General features: G+C 40.1%; 2 protein-coding genes and 1 pseudogene across 2 annotated transcripts; 2 read left to right on the top strand and 1 right to left on the bottom strand.

The window, feature by feature from the left end:
• Window positions 1-214: 214 nt before the first annotated feature.
• On the top strand, window positions 215-395 carry LOC121999010 (annotated as a pseudogene).
• Window positions 396-3,496: 3,101 nt separating this feature from the next.
• On the top strand, window positions 3,497-12,483 carry LOC121995858 (DNA-directed RNA polymerase II subunit RPB2-like). Its single transcript, XM_042549631.1, has 25 exons — window positions 3,497-3,846; window positions 5,230-5,451; window positions 5,546-5,836; window positions 5,939-6,136; window positions 6,636-6,700; window positions 6,769-6,855; window positions 6,930-7,050; window positions 7,131-7,175; window positions 7,255-7,392; window positions 7,496-7,568; window positions 7,668-7,744; window positions 7,900-8,007; window positions 8,122-8,238; window positions 8,890-9,045; window positions 9,129-9,230; window positions 9,581-9,706; window positions 9,862-9,939; window positions 10,027-10,122; window positions 10,209-10,324; window positions 10,410-10,479; window positions 10,551-10,604; window positions 10,721-10,864; window positions 10,972-11,271; window positions 11,367-11,789; window positions 12,053-12,483. Exons 1-25 carry the CDS (start codon window positions 3,613-3,615, stop codon window positions 12,164-12,166), a joined length of 3,555 nt encoding a protein of 1,184 aa, XP_042405565.1. The 5' UTR covers window positions 3,497-3,612; the 3' UTR covers window positions 12,167-12,483.
• Window positions 12,484-12,847: 364 nt separating this feature from the next.
• LOC121994622 lies at window positions 12,848-22,180 on the bottom strand. Its single transcript, XM_042548595.1, has 6 exons — window positions 21,755-22,180; window positions 20,980-21,238; window positions 19,868-20,775; window positions 18,997-19,098; window positions 13,955-14,074; window positions 12,848-13,096 (listed from the first exon to the last, which is right to left on the bottom strand). Exons 1-6 carry the CDS (start codon window positions 22,178-22,180, stop codon window positions 12,848-12,850), a joined length of 2,064 nt encoding a protein of 687 aa, XP_042404529.1.
• Window positions 22,181-23,177: the final 997 nt, after the last annotated feature.

Below are 23,177 nucleotides of genomic sequence, written 5' to 3'. Positions count from 1 at the left end.
TTATTAACTAATTTTGGTAAGTTTAAAATAAAATTATATTAATGTTCTTTTTTCTTTTCATACTAAAAATAATTTTAAAGCTTATTAGTAATTTTTTTTAGTTATATAAAAATTATACATTGTCATGGTTCTCTTTAGACCCACGTCTTAGGATTGACAACATCGGGAGTCAAGAACCTTCTATAAATACCTTGGGTCGACAACATTAGAAAACATACATTTCTCGGCCTTTTGATTAAGATCAAGTATAGTATCTGTTCTTATCAGTTTAAAATTTGATATAAAAAATTAAATTAATTTCTTATGAGAAAACGTTTGTTATAGTAGCTTGTTGCATGGGTCATGGGCCTAACACACTTTTACCAAGTCCAATTTATGGGTCTATGGCACCAATTTATGTGTATTCATGCATTATATTATACATGCAACTCTTGTGTTACACTACTGCATGAGTCTGATGTGTAAGTACTCCGCGTGAGTTTTGATGTAATCAATCAGGTTAAGTTAGGTTTTGCATTTTTGATGCTTTGTGTTTAAGCATGTAGGGACTTGAAACACAAGAAATTGAGCAGAAAACACAGCAGATAAGAAAGATGGTATGGGAAGTAAGTTAACGAGCTCAATGCATCTAAAGGACAATGAGCCGTGGAAAAGTACATTGATGGAGCGAGAAGGATGCGTGCGACACTTACGAGGGACAAGAAGTCAAAGTGGAAGATTGTTCGAGGAGAATGCCGGAGTTAAATCAGTATGTTTACCATTTTTTAGCAGATGAATAAAAGAGCACGCAAGAAGGACGAGTACAACGCTTCCGAGGGATCAGTCGGGGCGCCCGGACTATCTGGTACCGAACAGGCATCTGTTTGTCCGTTGCGATGAGGATAACTCTAGGAGTCCATGTTAGCAACACTCCAGGTGGTCGGGTGAGAATAAAATTTTATCCTAAAGTCGTTCAAGAGTCATTGCGTAGAAGATAGAGTGCATCGTTGAGGCGTCTGAACCCACCTTAGGCAACCCAAAGCTACCACGTCAGCTAACAATAAAATTAGACTAGAGGGCTATAGAAGGCGAGCTTGTTCTCTTGTTTGAATACAATACTTTCTGTACTTCAATTTCATTTTGTTTTTCTTATTTACTAGTTGTACTTTCAAACGTTGAACGAGGCTTCTCCGCCTCTGAATTTTCTCGAAGAAGAAGATTTTGCTAGTGCTCACATTACTTTAGATTAATAATCTTTTTGGTTGTAAATCAAATAACTCTATGTAATCTTGTATTCATTTATTAGTAGTTTCTTTTTATTTATTAAGTGTTTGTCTAACTTAAGTCGAAAGAATAAGAATGATATAATCGTAACTTCAATGTAATTCATCCTCTCTTACTTGCCGCACCGGGACTAACATAACGCACTCTTACCAAGTCCAATTTATAGGCATGGTATATTAATTTATGTATATTCATATATTATATTACGCATGTAATTCATACTATCAAATAGATTAGTTATTTATGAGTATATATGAATATTTAAATGGGTTTAAATATTCATGGTCGCCCAAAAACATAATAAATATTAAAATTATAATAATAGAATAATAAGGGTGATAGTTTATAATAATAGTATAATAATTTATAAATGCCAAATTAACTCATTTCTAATAATAAAGATATGCAATATTTTAAGATATATAATTAAATATTTTAATTTTATTAACTTGACACAATTGGGGTGGTGGCGCAGTTGGTTCCCGCGGAGGTCTTATTGCTTAATTTGAATAATCCTGAGGTCGAGAGTGCGAGTATCTCTCATCCAATCAATTTTTGTACTTCATGCTCACTGCTTTAATACTGTTGGTTTTGGCAATCAAATTTCATTTATCTTGATAATTTTTCTATTTGGCAAAGCCGAGGTGTCGGATTGACACAGACTCTATGTGATCTATCCATTAGCATAAGTAACAAAAAAGAGACAATGTAAGATGAATGGTAGAGTCCTTGTCCTAAGATCTCTTTTCGGCTTTCTCTATGTTTTTCTTTCTCAATGATGATTCCCATCAATCCCATGTAAGCAATCAATAGACAAAATCAATTTCATAGTGGATCAAAATTACTCGGCTAATACGATTAATTCAATCGGAAATTAAATTAATCGGTATTTTATTAGTTGATTTATTCAATTTTTATCAAAAAATTCTATTGATTTAATTTTTTTGAAAAAAAATGATTTATTCAGGTTAAGTCTATTTAATTCAGTTCAATTTTAATTGAATACTTACTATTTTGATTCGGCTAAGATTAGAAATGATTCAGGTGAGTTGGACACAGGTTTAGGTCATGTGTACTAAGTCAACTACAAGATGAGTGATTTCAAGCATGTGGACGATCAAAGAACTTCCAGGCTCTCGGCGAGAATTAGCTTGACTTTGACAGAGACCAATGATGATGGTGCTAGTTTTTGGTGATAATGAGTGGTCTGAGAGTATCCATTAGAAAGAGGGTCAAGGAGGTTAGGCCTCAATGATCATAAAGGAATAGTCAAGAAGACGAATAGACAAAGTATATAAAATATATTGTTTGTCTATCTCCGCCGGTGAGAGCGAGCATCTCTTTATACAATTTGAGTTGAGTGGGAAATGACTTGATTGGGCATCTCACACATATCCCGTGCTCATCCTACATGTCTTCGGATCGTGTTTATGTCACATCTAATTCATCTAACCACATTCTCTTATATCTTGAAGAGATACTTATGGGTATTGAGTAGACGGTAGACGCATGATATCTCTGACGTAATATTCATGAGTCGATTCTTAGGAACCGACAGCACCTAAGGTTTACCACATCATGAGCCTAACGTATGTGTACATGTATTTATCTCCTTCATATCCGTAAAGTCGACATTAAAAAAGATCGTTAAGATAATAGATCAATTTTTTTTTTAAGAGATATCTGCCACATTTGCTCACGTCTGCCTTCCTTTGAGCTCAATCGGCGCCAACTAGTTTGGCACAAGTTCTACCACGAGTTGAATTCGCTGACTTGAACTCAGAATATGAGTTGCTTGAGTCCTTATTCAAGTCCTAGGATTGCTACGTGGCGTTTGTCGTTCCCACCTATCGTCATGTATCACAATTTTAGTATTTGGCACAAGTTTTGCTACAATGGATCCTAATTTTAGAGATTTTAAGTTTATGTCTAATAATCATGCTTGACATTCCGATTGCATCTCAAATTCTAGTTTGTACAAATCTAAAATCTTTGACGAGGGTCACTTTCTTTTGGTAAAAAATTATTAATGATGTTGTAGGCCTCAAAATAATAAAATTTAAAATATAAACAAACTCAGAAAGATGATCATGGTGCGTACAAATGCAATAATGCTCGTTTAATAAACCCGACTCTAGCTGTGCTTATATCAGCCAATATGGTAATATCGTATCGGCGAAACCGTTACGGGTTATTGCTATATATACAGCACGGGGGTCGCCTCTTTAGCGTTTGTTCGATCCCGCAGCGGAGGTCCCTCTCCCCTTCTCGAGGGTTTCAAATTTTCTCTCCCCCTCCGGTCAGCGAGCGATCGCGGAACCCACCTTCAAGTCGAGGTCGGACGGCGATATGGAGGACGACTATGCAATGATGGACAACGACGATGACGACGACATCACCCAGGAGGACGCCTGGGCGGTGATCAGCGCCTACTTCGAGGAGAAGGGTCTTGTGCGGCAGCAGCTGGACTCCTTCGACGAGTTCATCCAGAACACTATGCAGGAGATCGTGGATGAGTCCTCGGACATTGAGATCCGCCCCGAGTCCCAGCATAACCCGGGCCGCCAGTCTGACTTCGTCGAGGTCTACCCTCGTTTCGCCGTTCGATTGCTTCTTGGCTCGTCTAAGTAGCTCAATTAACAGGATAAGTGGGTGTAGTAGCTGATCGATATCAGGGTTCAAGAAGTAAACATGTGGTTGGATTAAAGATCTGGTGTTCTTAGAGGCCTTCAGAATTGGATTGAATATTAGCAGAGGGAGTTGAGTAGAAGAATCCTAACTAACGTTCTATTAGAATATCATTGCATTTTTTTTTTTTCAAACAGTGAGAGGGTGCTTTGAGATAGAAAAAGCTCTTAGTTTTCAGGGTTGCCTTAGCATACAGAAATTGCATTAGTTGGTTATGCTTGCATATATAAGCTACAAAACCAATTAGTCCACTGCCTAATGTAGTGCCATGATTATGATTTTGCATGCACACCAAGTGCACTCTTGTTTGGCAATCATCATCAAGGCATGTTTGTCCCAAGTAATTAGGGTTGTGTATGTAGACCATATCCGTCCATTGGATTTTACCACTATTAGTATTCAAATTAAACAAATCATCCTTGTGACATTAACTAAAAGTTTTCTCTAGTCTATCTCTACCTTTTATACTTTCAACTCTAATCGATTATACTCTTTTAATTATAGAACCTATTGGCAGCCTCTAAACGTATTCATACCACTTAAATGAGCCCTCTCTTATTTAACCACACATTGGTGCTAAATCTAATTTCTCTTGGACATCAATATTTTTTGTTTCATCCTTGCACGCTCATCTTGAAATTCTCATCTTTATTTGTTTAAAAAAATTGTTTTATTTATATATGTGTGTATATGTTTCTATCTAGGACAACTTCCATTCTATAAAGTCTGACATGCCACATCACAATCACCTAAATTTTCCTTTTAGGCACAAGACACAACAAGCTCCTTCCATTTCAACCACCTACCTTAATTTTCCTAATGACAGTGTCATCAATATCTTCTTATCAAATAATATTTTCTAGGATATCTCGAACTCTTACTGAGAAGAATTTCATGTTCATTCATCATAAGTATTCTCAGAATTATTTTTGTATGATTGGAAATACATTTCTGATATATTCAGTTTTAGTTCTACTAAATTGAAATCTTTACTATTTGAAAGCTTCTCTACAATTCAAGCATTGAATTTGATCTATTTATTCTCATCAAATTATACAATATCATGAGCAGATAACATGCACTAATGAGATTTATCTTGAATATGATTTAGATAGCATCTCGGTTCAAAATCATACATGACTAAGTTGCTTTAAGCAAACTGCAATTGGATATATCTCTTCTGGTTGTTATCTTCTGGATTATTAGTCTATCTCTGGAAATTAGTGAGTTCTTAGGCCTTTTTCAATTTGCTGAACTATGTTATGTTTTTTTTTGCAGACTATTTATAAGATAAGCTTCGGGCAGATATATTTGAGCAGGCCTATGATGACAGAGTCTGATGGTGAAACTGCTACATTATTCCCGAAAGCAGCAAGATTGAGGAACTTGACTTATTCTGCTCCATTGTATGTTGACGTCACTAAAAGAATTATAAAGAAGGGTCATGATTGTGAAGAAGTGACAGAGACTCAAGAGTTTGCAAAAGTGTTTATCGGAAAGGTAAAAGATATTCATTGATCAAAACATTTTGTTTCATATTTTTTTCCATGGGCATTGATTATTTTATTCCTCTTGTCTATTATTTTTCTTGCAGGTGCCTATAATGCTCCGGTCCAGTTATTGCACTTTGTATCAGAACTCTGAGAAGGATCTCACTGAACTTGGGGAGTGCCCTTATGATCAAGGAGGATATTTCATCATCAATGGAAGTGAAAAGGTGCTTATTGCACAGGAAAAGATGAGCACCAATCATGTATATGTATTTAAGAAAAGGCAGCCAAACAAGTTTGCTTATGTAGCTGAAGTTAGGTCTATGGCTGAGAACCAAAACAGGCCAGCAAGCAGCATGTTTGTCCGCATGCTTTCTCGTGCAAGTGCAAAAGGGGTAACTCTTTTACATTTATTTCTTTTTTTTTCCTGCATTTGTATTTTTTTTTTTTCATTTTACTTATTTTCTGCATGTTGATTCTTATGTTTTGTCCAACAGGGTTCATCTGGACAATACATTCGAGCTACTCTCCCCTATATCCGAGCTGATATCCCTATAATAATTATCTTCCGGGCATTAGGTTTTGTTGCTGATAAGGATATACTTGAACACATATGCTATGAATTTTCTGATTCTCAAATGATGGAATTGCTGAGACCCTCTCTCGAGGAAGCATTTGTTATTCAGAACCAACAGGTAATTTGTCAAGTTCCAGTCTCTTTTTGTTTGTTTTGGTAATTGATTTTTTGTCCCTGCTTTATTAGATTAATGCTAGTTTTTTTTATCCATGTATATGCTAACGTTTGGTATTTGGTTACAAATGAAGGGCTCAGCTAATTCTGAAGGATATATTTATTTCTTTTGCTGGCATCATACTCTTGCGTAGTAGATGCAATTATACTTTTACAGTGGAAAGAAAGTTCTTTTACCAACAAAAATTTTCTGGATTTTCTTGGCACATGATGCTTTAAATTGCTTATTATTGTCTCACCAAGAAATGAGGGGCTGATGTGAAAGTTGGCTCTTTCTTAGCTGAACTGAACAGGTTCACATGTATGTAACATTATCAGACTGGTGGACAAACCATCAAAGCACCTTGTATTTTGCGAGTTTAGGATCAGTATTTCTGCGTTTGTCTGCTCGTGTAATGTAATTCTGTAGGGTGCAATTTAAGAGTTTCACTTCCTTTGTCTAGGTGGCACTGGACTATATTGGTAAAAGAGGAGCAACAGTTGGTGTCACCAGGGACAAGCGGATCAAGTAATATATGTTAGTTTCTTGGTTCTTTTTGGTTGTGCTTCTCTAAATATGTGATTCACGTGTTGTAGGTATGCCAAAGAAATTCTTCAAAAAGAAATGTTGCCTCATGTTGGTGTTGGTGAATACTGTGAAACAAAAAAGGCCTATTACTTTGGGTGGGGTTTCTTACCTTTGTTCTTGTTAGCAATTGTGATAAAATAGGGATATTGATACTTTCTCTTTCTTATAGATATATCATTCATCGTCTATTGTTGTGCGCCCTTGGACGAAGACCAGAAGATGATAGGGATCACTATGGCAACAAAAGGCTAGATCTTGCTGGTCCTCTGCTTGGTGGCTTGTTCCGAATGGTTTGTCTCAGTATATTCTATATCAGTTGATTTTTTATTGACTTGAGATGTTGAATTGTTTCTTTTGTTTCCATGTGTAGCTCTTTAGAAAATTGACAAGGGATGTGAGATCCTATGTTCAAAAGGTTATAATCCTCCATATCTCGTCCTTGATCCTTCTATAATTGTCTGATTTCTGACTTGGTTGTGTTTTTGATGTGTTAGTGTGTTGACAATGGAAAGGATGTGAACTTGCAATTTGCAATCAAAGCTAAGACTATTACTAGTGGTCTAAAGTACTCCCTTGCAACTGGAAATTGGGGACAGGCTAATCAAGCTGGTACTAGGGCAGGGGTTTCACAGGTCCCATCTCTTCATTCATTCCCATATAAATTCGCTGCCTTTAGGTATTAGCTTTGCTCTATTTGTTGGTATAACAGTATTGTATCAATGTTTCAACTATCAGGTGCTGAATCGATTGACATATGCATCCACATTATCTCACCTACGGAGGTTAAATTCTCCCATAGGACGTGAAGGTGATTCCTATTACCATATTATAACTTTAGGATCCTTCAAAGTTATTTTACTTGCCTATTCTTTTTGCTATATTAATACTGATATTTTTTTGTTATCAGGGAAACTAGCAAAGCCTCGTCAGTTGCATAATTCTCACTGGGGCATGATGTGTCCTGCTGAAACACCTGAAGGACAGGTTGTTTCTTTAAATGTGCAAACAGCTAATTAAGAGTTGCCTTATAATTTATTATATGACATGCTATATTGTCTTGTGATTGATTGTCCATGTTCCTTTTTTGACACTTATTTTCAGCATTAACTTATTTATTCTGGTCATTCTGGTCATCACAGGCTTGTGGCCTTGTCAAGAATCTAGCATTAATGGTGTACATAACAGTAGGATCTGCTGCAAATCCAATATTGGAGTTTTTAGATGAGTGGAGTACTGAGAACTTTGAGGTAAGTTCTACTTGTTACAGAAAATATGAAGATATTGTCAATTTCAGGTCTAACATTCTAGGGGCTGCTATAATACACTAATTTGCTTTGACTTTTTTATTTGACTTCCTCCAGGAAATCTCTCCGGCTGTTATTCCACAGTCAACAAAAATTTTTGTCAATGGCTGTTGGGTTGGGATTCACAGAAACCCAGAGATGTTGGTTAAAACCTTAAGACAATTGAGGAGACAGGTATTATAGCTTTTTTGTCCTTTCCCAACAATGTCATAGATCATTTGGCCATGCATATAAATTTCATCTGTAGCTGTTGGTGCTTTCAACTATGGTTCTTTTAACATATATCATGGTTTTGAAATTTTTTACTTTGAGGTAGAAAATAATTCTTTTTCACTTGTCTTTTTTTTTTTGAGGCCTTTATATGTGGGTTTAAAAAAAAGAAGGTAGGACCATAAGTAAGTTCTGTTTGTGTTCCCCAAGGTGTTAAAAACACTAGAATTTTCTAAATATATAATTAGGTCTAAGTGCATCTACATGAGTGTAAGAGTAAAGAAAAGGGAGGAGGGGTAAGGAAGGAGAGGGCTTTTCTTTGTTATGTCTACTTTTAGAAAAGAATACTAAATGAGAAAAAACTGCCAAACTACCTTTTTGATTTTTCCATTCCCAAGATATGCATAGTTAAATCAGTATGTTCGTCATTTTTTAACGGATGAATAAAGGAGCTCCAAATTGCTCCCTTTCTCCCCTTTGCCTTTTCTTCTTGGTTTCTTCTGAGTATTTTATAATGATCACATGCAATTTTTTCTTTCAACATTATGTTTTACTCGATGCTATTGATGCTTTCTCTTATGAAGCTTGATGCCTTTAATATGTGCATTCTCACAGATTGATGTCAACACTGAGGTGGGAGTCATACGGGACATTCCGCTGAAAGAATTGCGCCTTTATACTGACTATGGTCGCTGCAGTCGTCCACTTTTTATTGTTGAAAAGCAAAGGCTTTTGATCAAGAAAAAGGACATTCGAGCACTGCAACAGAGGGTAATATTATTCCGATGAAAAAATATCAAACATTTTTGGTTTCTATTCATTTTGTTAACTATTATATGCATCTCACTTTACAGGAAACTCCTGAGGAAGGTTGGCATGACCTTGTTGCTAAAGGATTCATTGAATACATAGATACTGAGGAAGAAGAAACTACCATGATTTCAATGACAATCAATGTAAGTACCCAGATAGTTTGTAAAGTGTCTTTTTATGACACAAGTTCATTTTTTTTTGTTGAAGAGCTAAGACATTAGGCCTATTGGCCACAAATATTGATTATACCATGTTAGCTAATGCCAATTGATAATAGTGCACGACCTTTTCTATGTGAGACAGTAATATTTAAAAAAACTTGTTCGCCTTTTCGTTTGTTGGAGTGCTTAGAGGATTGTTAATTGTTCTGTTTAAACATTGTCATGATAGTTATATAAATATCTCAACTAAAAGTTGACATTTACTAGGGTTTCTTCTGGAGTTGTAAATGCTTGTGTGAAGTTTCTATTTACTGGTATTGCTGTTGCTTCAGGATCTTGTGAATGCAAGGCAGAATCCCGAGGAGGCTTATTGTGATACTTACACTCATTGTGAGATCCATCCTTCGTTGATATTGGGTGTTTGTGCATCTATCATTCCCTTTCCCGACCACAATCAAGTAAGTTGTCTGTATTGATTGACGTCGTGGTAATTTGATGACATATTTCTATTGGTCTGCCAATTGATGGGAACTAGCTCTCCCTTCAATAGGAACATGACCAGAGGAGCTCAATTAAACATATCTTATTTTTAATTTTCTGGTAATTGTTTCAGTCTCCTCGTAATACATATCAATCAGCAATGGGTAAACAAGCCATGGGAATATACGTCACAAATTATCAATTAAGAATGGTTGGCATATTTCAAATCTTATACTTTTCTCCAAATCACAGAATTATGTGTAGGTGCATATGGTAATTTGTTGGGGTTTGTGTGCAGGATACACTAGCTTATGTTCTGTACTATCCTCAGAAGCCACTCGTTACAACTCGTGCTATGGAACATTTACACTTTAGACAACTCCCAGCTGGCATTGTAAGAATTATTCGTGTCATCTGAAAGAGGCATGCTCTTATCTTTGAGTATTGAGTATTGGTTTCATATTTGTCATCCTTGTTTAGAATGCTATTGTCGCCATTTCGTGTTATTCTGGGTATAACCAAGAAGATTCTGTCATCATGAACCAATCTTCAATAGATCGTGGGTTCTTCAGATCCTTATTCTTCCGTTCCTACAGGTTTGTTATAATTAAACTTGATACATCAAACTTTTGAATGCTTATTACGTAGAACAGTATGTTGCTGACCTTTTTCCTGTCATAGAGATGAGGAAAAGAAAATGGGAACTCTCGTTAAGGAGGATTTTGGGCAGCCAAATAGGGATAACACTATGGTTAGTAGTTCACATTTTCCTTGCCATGGTCAAGAATTTGCATCTGAGATGGTGTTCTCTCTTAATTTCAGGGCATGCGTCATGGTTCCTATGAAAAATTGGATGATGATGGTCTTGCACCTCCTGTAAGTATGGTATTCCAGTGAATCTGGAAGGGTGCCCATTTACAGTTTACAGTTTAAGTCTTACCCACTTCATTACCTCCACTGCCTTCAAATTTGTTTGTATGAATTTATGCCAGGGTACAAGGGTCTCAGGTGAAGATGTTATAATTGGGAAGACAAGCCCTATTGCTCAAGACGATTCACAAGGACAAGCTTCAAGATACACCCGGCGAGACCATAGTACTAGTTTACGGCACAGTGAGAGTGGGATGGTGGATCAGGTAATTTGAAGACTTATATGCCAGCGATGGATTATCTCTTACAATTCACAAGCCTTTGTACTTCAAGCAGTCTTGTTGTGGTAATTTAAGCATGTCTCATCTTGCAGGTTTTGTTAACTACAAATGCGGATGGGTTGAGGTTTGTGAAAGTGAGGGTGCGATCTGTGCGGATACCACAAATTGGTGACAAATTTAGTAGCAGACATGGTCAGAAGGGAACTGTTGGTATGACATACACGCAGGAAGATATGCCATGGACAGTTGAAGGCATTACCCCTGACATTATTGTGAACCCGCATGCTATACCTTCTCGAATGACCATTGGTCAGCTGATTGAATGTATCATGGGTAAAGTTGCTGCTCATATGGGAAAGGAGGGTGATGCTACGCCATTCACTGATGTCACTGTAAGAGAAAATCTATTGACATGTTCCTATAAATAAGATTTGCCATCCCTTTCGACTAATACATCTTTTTTGTTTGTATGTTTGTTTCTTTTTAGGTTGACAATATCAGCAAGGCTCTTCACAAGTGTGGTTATCAAATGCGTGGTTTTGAAACCATGTATAATGGTCATACAGGACGAAGGCTGCCTGCCATGATATTCCTTGGTCCTACCTATTACCAGAGATTGAAACACATGGTCGACGACAAGATCCATTCTCGAGGGCGTGGACCCGTGCAAATTCTGACAAGGCAGCCTGCGGAAGGACGCTCTCGAGATGGTGGCCTCAGGTTCGGAGAGATGGAGCGAGACTGCATGATTGCCCATGGCGCTGCACACTTCCTCAAGGAACGACTATTTGACCAAAGTGATGCATACAGGGTTCATGTGTGTGAGAAATGTGGGCTCGTAGCCATTGCCAATCTCAAGAAGAGTTCCTTTGAATGCAGAGGGTGTAAGAACAAAACCGACATTGTTCAAGTAAGTTCCTCTGTTCCTCTCTTTTATTGTGTATCTACAAATGTTGGTTCATTTTCTTCCCATGTTTCTTCTACCGTCGGTGAGATTTTCATTTTGCTCCCTGAGCTTTACATTTTTTCAATATGAAGATGGTAAACTGTGTGACGTTGAAATGGAAAACTTTCCTTTCTTGTTAACGTGGAAGATTAACATGCTATTTCTTGAAACAATATAGTCATCTTTTTTTAAGTGATACATTTTGATCTGCTATTGCCAACATACAGGTACACATACCATATGCGTGCAAGCTTCTGTTCCAAGAACTGATGGCCATGGCTATCGCACCAAGGATGCTCACCAAAGAACAGCTGCTAGCTAAAGATCAAAAGAAGAAATGAAAATCATCGGGTGCTCTGGATGTTCGGTTAAAGAACCTCCATACTTTGGATAATCAAGCCGTTACCAAGCTCTATGCGTCTGATTGCGTGGACGATTAGTTATCGCAGAATGACAGGGACCCCTGTGACTTTTAGCTTCTGCTTATCTGCAACGAGAAAATAGTTTTCTTCTCTTGAGTCAAGTTTGTGCACGTGCTTGGAGAAAGACAGTTTTCGACCATGGAACTGGTAGAGTTATGTTGTAAGTGTACATAATATTGAACCCGGATGATTCATTGTACTCGTACAATGTTAAGACGAAACAAACTTGTAGGCTATTTGGAAAATTCTAGCAAGTTTTTAATGTGATGGTTGTATTTTAATTAATATCAGAAGACATTTGATACCCTAATTTGAATAATTTATTGAAATTCATCCATTTCTATAAATAGACTTTCTTGTTTGAAATTAACAGGAGTTATCAAAGGCGAATCCAATGGAGGGGCCCTCGGTTTGATAGCCATCAGCTAATTTTTAGCCGTTGATTGTTAATCTATCAAACGGCTAAAATTACATCTGCCCAATCAGACAAGACTATTAAAGGACCCTCACGACCAAGCACATGATCGACGATAAGTTTGGGGGTCTTAAACTCAGTCTTCATAACAGTTGGTACGCAATTATAATTGCTCAAACTATGTCTCACCATCTCGACATAGCAGCTGATGAGCATTCGTGTCCATGGCAGCACGATGCAAACTTGTTTGGCTGCCTTTTCTTAAATACATGTACATGATTGGTGCTCATCTTTTCCTGTGCAATAAGCACCTTTTCACTTCCATTGATGATGAAATCTCCTCCTTGATCATAAGGGCACTGCCCAAGTTCAGTGAGATCCTTCTCAGAGTTCTGATACAAAGTGCAATAACTGGACCGGAGCAGTATAGACACCTGCAAGAAAAATAATAGACAAGATGAATAAAATAATCAACACCCATGGAAAAAAATATGAAACAAAATGTAAGGATCAATGACTATCCTTTACCTTTCCTATAAACACTTTTGCAAACTCTTGAGTCTCTGTCACATCTTCACAATCATACCCCTTCTTTATAATTCTTTTAGGCTCGGTTTACGTGCAAGAGTAGAGGATGGATGAATAAAAAAAATATAAGGACATGTTAAGAAAATAAAAAGAGAAAGATTTTTTCCTCTGCATCCATGTTTATTTTGATTGAGAAAGATAAATACATATAGTATAATTTTTATAACTAAAAAAAGGATATATGCATCATTTTTTTAGATATATGGTAAATCTTGTGAGTTAAAAAGGACACATGTATTATTTTTTTATATATATATGGTGTAATTTTATATATGACAAGGGATACATGCATCATTTTTTTTCTATTAGTTGTTTTTCGTCCTATTTTGAGATGATAGATTTTGACTCTAAAATCACCCATTGATGAATTGTGTTTTTCTTTCTTTTAAAATTTTGGACAATACTAAATGACTACAATCTGACGTGCTAAAATGAATTTTATTCCTAATTTTTAGGATCATTATGAAGGATGTCTATGTAATATCATATTTTAGGAGTCCATAATATCAAAGGAAAAGTATTTGATTATTCATATTTTATGAGTCCATAATATCAAGAGAAAAGCATTGATTATTCATTTTTTTAGCTGGTCATTATAATTTATCATAAAATTTTAATAAAATAAACTATACTGATAGAAAACTTTTTCTTAATTTTACTTTTCACTCTCTAAGTAAATATCGGATTAGTGACGTAACATAAACATAATAAGTCGAGTTCCTGGATCTTGCTGCTTTTGAGAATAATGTGGCAGTTTCTCCATCAGACTCTGTCATCATAGGCCTGCTCAAATAAATCTGCCCGAAGCTTATCTTATAAATACTCTGCAAAAAAACATAAGAACATTGCTCAGCAAATTGGAAAAGACCTAAGAACTCACTAATTTCCAGAGATAGACTAATAATCCAGAGATAACACCAGAAGAGATATATCCAATTGCAGTTTGCTTAAAGCAACTTAGTCATGCATGATTTTGAACCGAGATGCTATCTAAATCATATTCAAGATATAAATCTCATTAGTGCATGTTATCTGCTCATGATATTGTATAATTTGATGAGAATAAATAGATCAAATTCAATGCTTGAATTGTAGAGACGCTTTCAAAAAGTAATGATTTCAAGTTAGTAGAACTAAAACTGAATATATCAGAAATGTATTTCCAATCATACAAAAATAATTCTGAGAATACTTATGATGAACGAACATGAAATTCTTCTCAGTAAGAGTTCGAGATATCCTAGAAAATATTATTTGATAAGAAGATATTTATGCCACTGTCATTAAGAAAATTAAGGTAGGTGGTTGAAATGGAAGGAGCTTGTTGAGTCTTGTGCCTAAAAGGAAAATTTAGGCGATTGTGAAATGGCTTGTCCTACTTTATAGAATGGAAGTATTGATCCCCGGATAGCTTCTGGAGTATGCAAACTGATCGTCGAAGCTAGTGCTCGACACTATCTCCGTAAACGATATTGCTCCGCTACGGTGCTTAACGGATTGTTGCAATTCGTTCCCAAGATACAACGACGACGAACGTCTCGGAATCGTAGCACTCCGACTTCTGAGACCAGCGAACCTTCTAGTAGACTTCTTGGACTCTTGAATTCACAAGATGAGATGAATGCTTGAGGAAGAGAAGAGAGGATTGAGTGATTGAGTAAATTTTCCATCATCTAGAGGGTTCTATTTATACTGAGTGAAGATGTCACGTCCCAGGTAGTCCTTGTCCGAAGAAATTTCGGCAGCATCTCCCCTGTACGGGTGACAATATGAATCTCAGTATACATATATCAATACCTCGGCCACACTCGGCCGGAACAATACAGACAAATAGTAAAACAATCCACGCAGTTATATTCAATATTTCTACACAGATATAATATGAACAACCCACGCAGTTATATACAGAAAAGATGATATAGAAATCAACGAAGATATACGTACACATCCTACTCCACTACAACGAAGAAACGAAATCCACGAAGTAATGAAATATTCGCAGCGGAAAACAAAAGTAGTAAACCCAATGTGCGTCATAAAGTCCACAATACAAAATCCATATCACGAGTATATAAGATGCAAAAACAAAACAGATCCCGACAACAGGCAAATCCTCGCGATAAAGGGGCTAGCGACTGGAATATCTCCCGACGGCCTCAACCTGAAAAATAGTAACAACGGGGTGAGTTCAAAGAACTCAGCAGGTAATCCAATAGATATGTACAGCAACATATAACTACTAGCAACATCCTATGGTACAGTACACTAAACCATAGAGCCTACAGTATAGTCTCCTAACAGTACAACCTACGGTACGGTCTCCTAATAGTATAACAGATATGCATAGCTGAAATAAACTGTAATAACCAGCAAAAGGCATAAAGTACAGTCTATAGCAAGAATGATAAGAAAATGCATAACTGAAATAAACTGTGCTCACCTGCGAGGCTTGGGCAACTGACTGTCAACATACAGAGATAAAAGTAGTCAGAGCAAAAGCATGTATCCTGTATGCATGTCAATCATATGCAATCACCAAAATGCATCAATCATAACGAATGCAATCCGTGCATATGATGCAATATGACATGGTCACCCCTGTCAACCAGTCAGCCATCTCACACACAATGGTGAGACCGAGTGGGTAGGGCTGTGACACCGTGCACTCTGCCATCACTGCCCCTGAAGAGTGACCGAGTGGACGGGATGCTGTCGGAGTACACCTATCCTCCTACCTCAAACATAGTGAGGGAGCGCAATGCTCTCAACTCCCGATACGATGACGGGGAGGGATCCCGGCTGCAACCCCGCTGTATCGTGCTACCCATGAGCACCCCAGCGGTGCACCACCGAGCAACCTGCCATACACACCCTGAGTGCTGTGCCACTACCCATGCAGTGAAACACGTTGTGTGCAGGCCTATGTAGCCGGCCGACGAGCTCAACAATAATGGAGTCGTCAATCGCCCAGCATGCAATCATGCAGGATGGTGCATGATGCTACAGTATGTCATACCTGAACATAGCCTCCTCCATATATGTGTGTGCCCAAAAGGTAAACGCACACATATAACCATGATATAAACAGCATAAATCCAAAGACATCACATATAACAATGATGTACGTATCATGAATCCAAGAGCATGTATCACACATGTAAAGTAACTAATCCAGTAGAGTAGAGCACTATAGATATGCATCTCTATGAACATATATACACATGGCAAGAGATAAAATATCCAATCCTGAAGTAAAGCAACTAGCAGATGAAGCATGTGATAGGTATCAACTAGCTAAGACCAAGAGAAAGAATAATCTACTATCTACCACTAGTAAGTATATATAAGCTAAACATATCATAAGACATTATCAAAAGATAAGTCAAAGGGTACCCGCCTCCAATAGAAGGTACAGTCAATCCAAATCCGAAGCCGAGACACCCGTCTCGAATCAGAGTCCTGTGTCAAACAATATATATATGTTTTATTTAGCTAAATCCAAATGAAATAGCTAAATAAAATTCCTAAAACTAAATTAGGGCAAAACCCTAATCAACACAACCTCAACTTACCAATTTAAATCTAATGGTCGATTAGGGTTAGTTACCTAATCCCTAATCACCAATTAGATTATAAGTCCAACGGTTGACTAGGGTTAATTACCCTAACCCTAACCATTCCATTAGATTTATTCTACACAATTAAATCTACATAATTTAACAACTAATTACAACATGTATCAACTAATGATATACTAACATATCATCTCCAATTTATTCCTACACATAAATGGCTAATCAATCACACTTAACCTAATCCATCTAGAACAAGATCATCAAACTAATATTCAAATTCGAAACATGATCTACAACAAGATCAATTATCCTATTCCTTACCTCAAATCCAAGGTGATCACCAATAGATCACAATCAAAGGTGTTGCTGCCGGAAGGAGAGGTTGCTGGTTTGTAGGTTCTGCCGAAACCAATGAAGTTGCTGGAAGCCAAGATCGCCTTCACAAATCCTCACTGGATCGGATCAGTCGGATCAAGCAATGAATCAAGCAAGAAGATCACAGATCCAAACACCAACCGAATTAACAACCTAACCTTACCTCAATCGGTTGTCTCCAAAAGAAATTGCCCAATCCGTGACCTAAATCAACCTCAAGAAGAGGAGGATCAAGAACAGAGGAGGATCAGTCTATAGAGAAGAAGGTCTAAGCCCTAAAACAGCTGTATGATGTTTCCTCTAATCCAACAAGAAGAATCAATGAAGAACATCACCCAATCGATCGAAATCTTGTAACACCTTACCTTAAGGATCGTTGCTAGGGCACGGCCCTGTTGCCGCAACGTCTGATCGGAGCCAACCGAAGAGACCTAGGGCACAGTTGCACAAGGAGAAAGGGCTCGGGTGAAGCCAGCCCCTCTCTCGAACCTCCGGAAGAAAACCCTCACCGGCGATCGGGTGGATCTCGCTCGATCCAGTGGCGTCGGCAGGTAGGCGTGAGAAGACGCGATGTTGTGAAGTGGCCCAGAGAGGAAGACACCGGTCGGACCTGAGCTCAATGGGCGTCGATGCCGGTGGAGAAAGATCGCCGGAGCTGGAGCCTGGCTTCCGTCGGCGTTGCTTGTCCGCGAGAGAACAGAGAGAGGAAGAGGGGAGATCGGGGAAGTGAGGAGGAAGCTCGGGTTCGGGATCGGCGTTTTAAGGGAAAAGAAATAAAAAAAAGGAAAGTATTTATATTTAAAACTTTTCCTCACTTAAACAGGTATCCCAAACAGGCTTTATCCGGACCCGTAGTTGATCCCCTCAAACCCCGTCTTACGAGCTCCGAAAAATTCCCAGAAAATTTCTAAAAATTCCGAAAAAATATTATAAGGCTATTTATGAAATAACCCTATTTATTTAAATTTTCCGAGATCTCACATCCTCCCCTATTAATAAAAATTTGGTCCCCAAATTTCGCTATAACCAATAGCAAACACTGAAATACAACCATGTAGTATAAATGCTGAAGAAACTATAACCCACATACCTCAAGTAAAAAGATGGGGGTATTGAGCTCGGATAGTATCCTCCAGCTCCCACGTAGCCTCCTCGTCAGAATGATGCTGCCATCTGACTTTAAGCAGTCGGACCGTCTTGTTCCGCAGCTGACGCTCTCTACGGTCCAGAATCCGTACCGGAACCTCCTCATAAGTAACGTCCGCCTGAATAGGAACAGATATATCTGACAGAACATGTGCCGGATCGGATACGTATCTCCTCAGCATAGATACATGGAATACGTCGTGAATGCCAGCTAGAGATGGTGGTAGCGCCAGACGGTAAGCTACTGCTCCAATCCTCTCCAAGATCTGGAATGACCCAATATATCGTGGAGCTAGCTTACCTCGAAGACCAAATCTCTTCACCCCTTTCGTGGGTGAAACTCTAAGAAATACATGATCACCAATGGAGAACTCCAGGGGTCTCCGTCTCTGATCAGCATAACTCTTCTGACGGTCCTGAGCCTCTGACATCCTCCGTCTGATAGTGCGAACTAACTCTGCATCCTGCTGAGCTCTCTGAGGTCCTACCAACTGAGCCTCCCCAACCTCTTCCCAGAGGATGGGTGCCCGACAAGGCCTACCATACAACGCCTCAAACGGTCCCATCTGGATAGTCGAATGATAGCTGTTGTTGTAGGCGAACTCCACTAATGGCAGGTGGTCCTCCCAACTGCCTCCGAAGTCCATGACGCAAGACCTCAGCAAGTCCCCCAATGTTTGAATAGTCCGCTCTGACTGGCCATCTGTCTGCGGATGGAATGCCGTACTGAAACGAAGTTGTGTGCCCAAAGCCTGCTGCAGACTCTGCCAGAATCGGGACGTGAACCGTGGGTCTCTATCAGATATAATGCTCAACGGAACTCCATGTAATCTAATAATCTCACAACAGTATAACTCAGCTAATCGGTCCAGAGAATCAGTCTTCCGGATCACTAAAAAGTGTGCGGATTTGGTTAATCGGTCAACGATTACCCAAATCGCATCATGGCCTCGACGAGTCCTAGGCAAACCAACCACGAAATCCATAGTAATGTGCTCCCACTTCCACTCGGGAATAGCGATCCTCTGAAGTAATCCAGCAGGTCTCTGGTGCTCAGCCTTCACCTGCTGACAGACAAGACATCTGGCTACAAACTCCGCGATGTCTTTCTTCATACCGTTCCACCAATAGGAACTCCTCAAATCACGATACATACGGGTCCCACCTGGGTGGATAGCAAATCTAGAACGATGAGCCTCCTGAAGTAACTCCTCCATGACCGGGTGAGACTGAGGTACACATAATCTGCCTCGGAAATAAACAATACCCTCGTCACCTCGTGTAAACTCGGTCTGCTGTCCGGAAGCTATCTGGCTGCTAATGAACTGGCTGATCTCCGGCCTGGGCCTCTCGAATCCTCATCACGATCGACGATGAGCAACCATGGTAACAAGAATACCTGCTCGTCTGTCCCTGCTCCTCAAGGCCCAACTCGGCGAATCCCTGAATCAAGTTCGTGACTGTAACTCGATGACAAGCTAAAGTCCCTCCGGACTTCCTGCTCAGTGCATCAGCAACCACATTAGCTTTACCCGGATGGTAGCTAATAGTACAATCATAATCCTTCAGGAGCTCCATCCATCTCCTTTGTCGGAGATTGAGTTCCTTCTGGGTGAAAATATATTTGAGACTCTTATGATCAGTAAGAATCTCAAAAGTAATACCATAAAGATGATGTCGCCAAATCTTCAAAGCAAAGATAATAGCGACTAGCTCTAAATCATGTACTGGGTAGTTCTTCTCATGCTCCTTCAACTGACGAGAAACATAGGAGACTACCCTACCGTGCTGCATCAAAACAGCGTCCAAGCCCTGAAGAGATGCGTCTGTGTAAAGTACGAATCCGTCATCACCAGAAGGTAAAACCAAAACTGGTGCTGATACTAATCTCCGCTTCAGCTCCTGGAAGCTGGTCTCACAAGCCTCTGACCACGTGAACTTCACGCCTTTCCTAGTCAGACGTGTCAATGGCATAGTAATGCTGGAGAAACCCTCAACGAATCGTCGGTAATATCCAGCCAAGCCCAAGAAACTACGGATCTCCTGGACTGACTTCGGCTGCTCCCAGCTAGTGATAGCCTCGATCTTCTGAGGATCTACTGAAATACCTCGGCTAGACACCACATGTCCCAGAAAACCAACTGAGGATAGCCAAAATGCACATTTGCTGAACTTCGCATACAGATGATGTCGTCGAAGAGTCTCCAAGACTATGCGAAGGTGCTGCGCATGTTCCTCCTCGGAACGTGAATAGATCAATATGTCATCGATAAACACAATCACAAACTGATCTAAATACTCCAAAAAGATACGGTTCATCAAATCCATAAATACTGCAGGAGCATTGGTAAGCCCAAATGGCATTACCAAAAACTCGTAATGTCCGTATCTGGTGCGGAATGCTGTCTTCTGAATATCAGAATCTCTGACTCTCAGCTGATGATATCCAGACCGCAGATCAATCTTGGAATACACTGATGTATCTCTAAGCTGATCAAATAAATCCTCAATCCGTGGCAAGGGGTACTTATTTCTGATAGTCACTGCATTCAGCTGCCTGTAATCGATGCACAACCTCAGAGTACCATCCTTTTTCTTGACGAATAGTACTGGAGACCCCCACGGAGATACACTAGGGCGAATAAATCCCCTATCTAATAACTCCTGGAGTTGGACTTTTAGTTCGTCCAACTCTTTCGGTGCCATACGATAAGGAGCTTTCGATGTTGGTGCAGTCCCTGGAATCAGCTCAATAGCAAACTCCACTTGCCTTCGGGGCGGCAAACCTGGTAACTCGTCTGGAAAAACGTCTGGGTACTCTCGGACCACCGGAATGTCTGAGAGCTGAGGACTACTGCTGTCGTCAGTACTAATCAATGATAATAGAAATCCCTGACATCCATGTGATAGCAGTTTCTGCGCCTGTATCGCAGAAATGGTCGATATCCCATCGTCTCTGATGCCAGTGAAATCCCAAGAGGGTTGGTTCGGAGGTTGGAAAGTAACCACCCTCTTCTGGCAATCAACCGTGGCATGACAAGCAGACAGCCAATCCATACCCAGGATAATATCGAACTCGACCATCTCCAGTACTAATAAATCTACTGTGAGTATAATGCTACCAAAATCTAACGGACAACCTTTGACCTCCTGGGTGACATCCAAGGTATCACCAGATGGTAAGGAGACGGTCAGTCGTCGAGATCTATGAGAATGTAGTCTACCAATCTCTCTCATAAATGCACAAGATATAAAAGAATGTGAACTACCTGTATCAATTAGCATATCAGCAGAAAATGCATAAAGTAAAACCGTACCGCGGAAAACGGATCCGTCGGCCCGCTGTGCATCCTCTCGGGTGACCGCGTGAACTCGTCCAGTATCTGACGGTGGTAGAGGCGGTAGCACTGCCAAAGGCTGCTGTGTCGGAGTCGGAGCCTGCCACTGAGTCGGTACTGGATACTGAGTCAGAGCTGGGGCTATGGGCTGCAGTATGTACTGAACTGGTGGCTGGGGCTGTAACTGATACTGCGCCGATGGCTGAGTCAGATACTGAGGTCCAGAAATAGAACCCTGGGACTCCATCAGAACGCTGGAATGCTCCTGACCGTGCATGCCATATGCAGCGGTCGCAGGGGGAGCTGTCCCCTGCTGACGGTGTGAAGATTGGGCTTTCGGCCCGCCTTGCTGGGTCCCGGACTGACCAAACCGTCCTCCCGCAACAGAAACTCCGGAAGCTACATGCTGAGTCTTTAGCGAATAGTCTCGGATGACGTGGCCAGGCAGTTTGCAATAATAGCAAACTGACTGCCCCAAGGAGCAAGCAGAAACCATGTGATCTCGGGATCCACATCGGGTACAATGAGGATCACCGGTAGACTGTTTCCGGTTCCGCTGAGTAGACCGGGAACGTCCAGATGAAGATCATCCTGACTTCTGGGGTCGGCCCGATGCCCCAGAAGTACCCTGACCCGTCTGAGTGTGACTGCTCTGCTGCTGTCCAGTAGTCTGTGGCTGCTGGCTCTGTCCGGAAGTCCGATCAGTCTGCTTCCTCTTCTTATCTGCATTCACTCTCCGATGAGTAGACTCAATCATGAGAGCTCTATCCAGTGTCTCGGTGTATGATGAAGTACTAAAGCCAGAAATCTTCAGCTGAAGATGCCCGTCCAGTCCCTGGACAAACTGAAGCATACGAGATCTGTCATCGGCAACTAACTCAGGACAGAATTTGGCCAACCGATTAAATTCAGCATTATATTCCATCACTGAGCGGTTATTCTGCCGCAGACTAAGAAAATCCTGCCGTAGAGTCATCTGATATGCTCGGGGAAAATACTGACTCTCGAATGCCTCCCTAAATCTCGTCCAGGTAATATGCTGATCGCCTATGATGGAGCGCTGTGTGTCCCACCAGATCTCTGCCCCATCTCGCAGGTGGTAAGCAGCTAGCTCGGCCTTCTCCCACTCGGAGCAGGCCATGTAAAAGAATGTCCGCTCCATAGTCTCAATCCAGGACTGAGCTATGCTCGGATCAGTCTCCCCGCGGAATAATGTGAATCGACTCTTCATCGACTCGGCTAAGGCTGGGATCCGTGCTCGTGCCGCAACTATACCAGTAGGGATCGCTGCGGAACTAGGTAGAGCCACTGGAGCTGATCCTATGGGTGGTACTGAGGGATAGGCCGGAAGAGGTACCACTGGTGCTGTCGTATAACCTGGAATGGGTACTGCTGGTGGAACTGCTGAGTAGGCATAAGTAGGGGCGACTGGAGGTACGGTGGGCGGTACCGGATAAGGAGTAACCGGTACTGCTGGTGCGGGTGCCGGGTGT

The sequence above is a fragment of the Zingiber officinale genome, chromosome 6A (genome assembly GCF_018446385.1).
Source record: "Zingiber officinale cultivar Zhangliang chromosome 6A, Zo_v1.1, whole genome shotgun sequence".
NCBI lineage: Eukaryota > Viridiplantae > Streptophyta > Magnoliopsida > Zingiberales > Zingiberaceae > Zingiber > Zingiber officinale.
This window is presented reverse-complemented; position numbering and strand designations above follow the sequence as displayed.

Excerpts from the sequence above, each read along its gene's own strand:
- LOC121995858 (XM_042549631.1), top strand. The coding sequence starts at position 3,613 with ATGGAGGACGACTATGCAATGATGGACAACGACGATGACGACGACATC. Across the intron at positions 7,176-7,254 it reads TGAGATCCTATGTTCAAAAG|TGTGTTGACAATGGAAAGGA; the intron begins GTTATAATCCTC and ends TTGATGTGTTAG. Across the intron at positions 7,745-7,899 it reads CTGAAACACCTGAAGGACAG|GCTTGTGGCCTTGTCAAGAA; the intron begins GTTGTTTCTTTA and ends TGGTCATCACAG.
- LOC121994622 (XM_042548595.1), bottom strand. The coding sequence starts at position 22,180 with ATGGTTTCTGCTTGCTCCTTGGGGCAGTCAGTTTGCTATTATTGCAAA. Across the intron at positions 20,776-20,979 it reads TAGGGGATTTATTCGCCCTA|TCAGAGATTCTGATATTCAG; the intron begins GTGTATCTCCGT and ends ATCAGCTGAGAG. Across the intron at positions 13,097-13,954 it reads CCAGGAACTCGACTTATTAT|GTGTCTATACTGCTCCGGTC; the intron begins GTTTATGTTACG and ends TTTTTCTTGCAG.